This window comes from Vigna unguiculata, chromosome 10 (genome assembly GCF_037176805.1).
Source record: "Vigna unguiculata cultivar grain cowpea cultivar isolate G323 ecotype 2 chromosome 10, ASM3717680v1, whole genome shotgun sequence".
Taxonomy (NCBI): domain Eukaryota; kingdom Viridiplantae; phylum Streptophyta; class Magnoliopsida; order Fabales; family Fabaceae; genus Vigna; species Vigna unguiculata.
In genome coordinates this window covers 10,637,122-10,642,364 of record NC_140801.1, presented here as the reverse complement: position 1 = coordinate 10,642,364, position 5,243 = coordinate 10,637,122, and the positions used below count along the sequence as shown (strand labels likewise).

The window sequence follows — 5,243 nt, the reverse complement described above, 5'->3', positions numbered from 1 at the left end:
ATTTGAAATTCATTACACATTATGGCTTTTGTTGGGTGTGAAAAGGTGATTGTTCGAGTTGCTGGTTGGGCAGGGTGATTTACAGGTTAGTTTTGGATTAGTTTAGTTTTGGATTAGTTTGAGTTTTGGATTAGTTTGAGTTTAGGAAAGTTGTGGTTTTTAATAAGGCTAATGAATGAATGAATGAACAAAGTTGCGTTCTCTATATGTACTGTTAGAGAGATAACAGAGAACATAAGATAATTTTAAATTTATCATAATATGTTAATATTAATTATCTAAATATAAATTTCCAATTGTTAGCTATTTTCACAATGGTATTATTAATATATATTTTTTTAAATTTTATGTTTACAATGTTTTTACATTTTTAATTTTGATTTCTTAATTATTATTATTATTGATTTTTAATTGTTTTAATTTTCATATTAGTTTTTTAATTTATTTATTTAAAATGCTTTAATTTAGTTCATATTATGTCAGTGATCAGAAAGAGGAGTACAATTTCTGAAGTTGTTGTGCTTCAACTATTACAACCCTGTTGTGAATTCTACAATATTAGGTTTGTTATTAGCTTACATTAGCCAATTATGGAAGATGTTATTCTTATTGTTATTTAAAATTGTTAATTTTAGAGAGACTTATAATATGATAAGTGAACAATATAATTATGTCAAGACGAATGCTAGAATTGTTGATTTGGGGTTTTAGGGTTTAACTAGATGCAGAACAATCTGATATTTTTCCAGAACTGTATGCATCATCTGGCGATGCATGAATTGCCGCCAAGCGGCTCACGTTAAAACAACTCACTTTCTGGGTTACTGTTAAAAACTCGCCAGGCGGTAAAGAGCTATTGCCAGGCGATGCGCGTGGTGTTTTGTTCACGAAAAACGTTGTTTTTCATACTTTTTGGGCAACAGGAACCGCCAGGCGCTACCTTCCTCACTTATGGGCGTTAGGCGCAACCATTTTTTCTGGTTTTCGCAGTTTTCGTAAAACTGCATTTTCCGATTCGTTAACCGTCTGATTTAGGTGAAATTTTGACAGGTGGCCCATAACATGTGGTTCTTCACTTTGAACGGTGGAGATTGGATTTGGAGGTCAGTAGCTATAGATCTCCATTACTTAATATTGATGATTTTGGAGTTTGTAAAATATATGAATAAGCTCTTGATAAGTTCAAGTAACTTCTAATGAAGCATGATTGGGTCATGTGGTAAGTCTCTATCAATTTTAATGTTCCTTTGGGTTAGTCACATGTGGAGAATTGGTTTGGTGAAGGCATGGGTGTCAATATTAAATTGCATTGGTGCATAAGATCATGTGCTTAAAATTGTTAGAGTGTTGCTGCTTATATTTTGTTTGAGCATGCTTGGGATGGTCTATATGACTAGGGGATGAATGCACATGTGAGGTGCTATAAGGCCTGGAACATTATAGATGGCAATGCCTTTCATTATGGATACTCTAGAATGAGAGCAAATGAAAGCAACCTGTGTGAAGTGTGCTTGAACCTGAACTAAAACCATTACTACGTAAGTACTGGTGTAGCACCTGGCAATGGTGATCAACCCGCCAGGCGACAGCGTAGAAACAAGGGGTTCTGGATCGCGGTGGTGCCTAGCGACAAGGAGGGGTGCACCAGGCGGAGTTTGTAGTTTAGTGAATACTAAGGCGTGTGGCGCTTGGCGGCAGAGGAAGTCCCGCCAAGCGATAGTTGCAGTGGCAGTGAAGACTAAGGCGCTTAGCGCCTGGCGGTACGTGTCCCCCACCAGGCGATTTTACTACAGCAACCTTGGGTTGTTGATTCTGTGTGCTTGATCTACAAGGCTTCTAGGATATCATAATGGTCGACTTGCTGGTGTTCCTTGAGTTGTGGCTCAGAACGTATCCCTTGAGTTATGGCTCGGGATAGGGGTTAAGCACGTGGTATTCCTTGAGTTGTGGCTCAGAATAACATCTCTTGAGTTGTGGCTCGGGATGGCGGATGAACACGAGGAACCCTTGAGTTGTGGCTAAGTCAAGAAAGCCTGTCAATGTGACAACAAAAGACTCCTTTTCTGATAGCTCAAGAAAAGCTAAGTCAAGAAAGTCATTCAGGCACATCTGTGGCACATTTACACACTTGGCCCTGTATTCGTACCTGGCCTAATAAAGGGGCTTTAAACTTCTCATATAAAGCTTGACAGTTTTAACTAATTAATATGGTTTTGCGCTTTTGCTTTATGAGATGGTTAACTACCATTATTACTAAAATGTTCAAGGGACAAACAACCATATTCTATAAGTTTATATAAGGAGCTCGACCAGGAAAGTATCGGACAGTGAATTATCCTTCATACTTTCACTTATATCTTAAACAGATTCCAAAAAATTTTTACTTAAGCATTATGGACTTTTTTGTAAGTGAATCTTCTCTCGATAAACTGACCCGTTTGAAAAGATGCTGAGTAAGGATGGCAATTAGGGCCCGGCCCGCGGGCCAGGCCCGCAGAAAAAAACTTGCACTTGTGTATATTAATTACTTCTTTTATGGACTCTTGCATTAACGTTTCAAATTCTTGTATAACTGGAAAAGACAAATATTATGTAATTTTTAATGTGCTAAAATTTAAAGAATACATTGTATATGTCATAGTATGAATATGATGAAAATGTCGAATTATCAATTTATCATCTAATTCCCCAAAGTCTTTACTTAATTTTGTGAACTTCTTAAAGTTTCCCAATTTTTAAACATTGAAAGTTTTATCATAAAAATTAAAAAAAAAATTAAAAAAAAAGTGGGGCGGCACGCGGATTCGCAGGCCAAAAAGTATGCGGGACAGACCAGTGTTTTTGGCCCGCATAAAGTATGCGGGACAGGGCGGGCCGGCCTGCATTGCCACCCCTAATGCTCAGAATTCTGCCACATGTGTTATCAGACTCAAGATCTCAATTCAGTAAGAACATAAATATTTATTCTTTTTAATGTCACTTAAAATAGTTACTTGAATTTTAGTCACTAAAAATTAAAAATAACAATTTCTAATCTTAAGGGATAAAGTTTTTATAAAAATTAAAATGAGAAACTGTTCATCTACAAAACAAAAACCATAAAATTAGTTTTCTTTTATTTATTCTATGATAATAAACAAACAAACCCAATCTATCATGGTTACGTTTATTTAAAAGAGCACGAAATGAAATATCTCACCACCATAGAATACTGGACGGCGAGTGATGAAAACGACATCAACGTGGAACAAGTCGTAGTATAGGTTATGCCCCTAATGACATAGGATCGTGACACGTGGGCGTTATTTCTCTTAACACATTCTCACTGTATTCCTTATAAATTAGGGTCACGTCTCGTTGAAACTCATTGTAACTAATTGGGTATTTGTTTTTCGTCATTTTTTCTTTGTTCTGCACTTCTGTGTATCTCTCTTCTTCCATTTTCAAAATGTCTGGCTGTGGGTGTGGAAGCAGCTGCAACTGTGGCAGCAACTGCAGGTAACAAAATATTTTTGAAAATTTGTGGTTGAAAGTAATTTAAATTTTTAGGTTTACTAAATTAATTCTGTTATTGCTTTCTTAATATATGTGATTTTCTATTTTGTTCCTTTTATGGAATGTTGTGATTGCTTTTTGTGATACCTTTTGGGAATTTGGAGAGAGTTGATGTTTTATTTTCTTACACAGTAACTGTCCTATTTTTTAGAAATCGTTCTAAGATGAATTTTTCTGGGTATTTTGATTAGATTTTTTTATTAGGGTTTTATCAAATTATGGATGAGTTTGGATTTTGATATTTAACTATTTTTTAATTAAATTCAACTTAATTTTTTTAATTGAAATCTAAACCCAGACTAAATGCTTTATTTATCACCCTGCATGATTTAGTTTTTGTATGAAGGTAGGGTTCTCTTTGGGCTCTGCTTTCTCTCAGAATCGTTTCTTTCCAAGAATAACTTTTTTCTGTATTTTGATTCTATCACTGGATACCCTTTCGGTTGAAACTTTATAAATTTGATTCTCTAATCTTTTTCAACATGTATAAATTGTCTGAAACAATTAGTAATTTTTTATTTTTAGTTTTCCTCTTTTCTGCTTGGATTCTCTTATTTCTTACATGATCTCACTAAAGTTGACTTTATGGGAAAAGTTAATATCTTTTTTCACCATATCTTGTTTTTTTCTAATTTTATCATGTTTCAAGGAACCTAATGTTTATTGAATTTATATTGTGTGGCAGTTGCAATAAGTACTCTTTTGACTTGAGCTATGCTGAGAAAGAAGAGAGTCTAGTCTTGGGTGTTGGGCCTGTGAAGGCCCAATTTGAAGGTGGTGAAATGGGTGTTGCAGCTGAGGACAGTGGTTGTAAGTGTGGATCAAACTGCACTTGTGACCCATGTAACTGCAAATAGGTGAAGAAGAAAGCTTGAAGCAGAGATAACTGTGATATATGTATCAAAAGTACACACTTGATAATAAGAAACATGTTGTGTTTGGTTTCAACTTTGGTTTGGAGTTTTACAATAAAGTGGTCATGGTTTACCCTTTTACAAGTTCAAAAGCTCTAGAATTTGTCGCAGGTGTTTTATGCTATGGTTACTTTGTGTTTGGTTTGTAACATAACTATGTGTGATTTGAATTATCAATGAATCTCTGCTCATAAATGAAATGTTATTGCTGTTATTATATGAATAAAATGTTTGCTGATTTCACCTTGAGCACACCCGCAAAAATGTTTCATTTAAATATATTCAATATTATCATAGTTGAAATTAGTTATATATGTATGTATGTATAAAATTTGGAATAATATCATGCATAATGTTACAAATTAGTATACTATTACCATTGATTATTATCATAAAAGTTAAACTCATTTCGTATATTTTTAATGAATTATTTGAAGAAAAATATTAGAGAAAAACATGAAATAGGCTGTAAATTAAAATTTACACTTTCACAGTTGAGAAAGTAAAAGAAACAGAATTGTTTTTACACACATTTAGAAGGTAATATAGCATTACGGAAAAAAACGGAAAAAATGATAAAAGTACTTATGGATATATATATATATATATATATATATATATATATATATATATATATATATATATATATATTACACTTTGACATGTTAGTTAAAATAATAAAATGTTTGTGTTAAATTACTATAATTATTATTAGTTAATTTTATATCTGAACCGATGTGTCAATTTTAATATATTCAAACATTATATGACTTA

At 33.4% G+C, this 5,243-nt stretch overlaps 1 protein-coding gene across 1 annotated transcript; it reads left to right on the top strand.

The window, feature by feature from the left end:
- The first annotated feature begins 3,362 nt into the window (after window positions 1-3,362).
- Window positions 3,363-4,718, top strand: LOC114165861 (metallothionein-like protein 1). Its single transcript, XM_085667627.1, has 2 exons — window positions 3,363-3,498; window positions 4,241-4,718. The coding sequence occupies exons 1-2, from the start codon at window positions 3,449-3,451 to the stop codon at window positions 4,410-4,412; spliced, it is 222 nt and encodes a 73-aa protein (XP_085523753.1). The 5' UTR covers window positions 3,363-3,448; the 3' UTR covers window positions 4,413-4,718.
- Window positions 4,719-5,243: the final 525 nt, after the last annotated feature.

What these genes read in the sequence shown, in the direction of transcription:
- LOC114165861 (XM_085667627.1), top strand. Translation starts at nt 3,449, where the DNA reads ATGTCTGGCTGTGGGTGTGGAAGCAGCTGCAACTGTGGCAGCAACTGC. An exon ending in AACTGTGGCAGCAACTGCAG is followed by an intron (nt 3,499 to 4,240) that starts GTAACAAAATAT and finishes ATTGTGTGGCAG; the next exon opens with TTGCAATAAGTACTCTTTTG.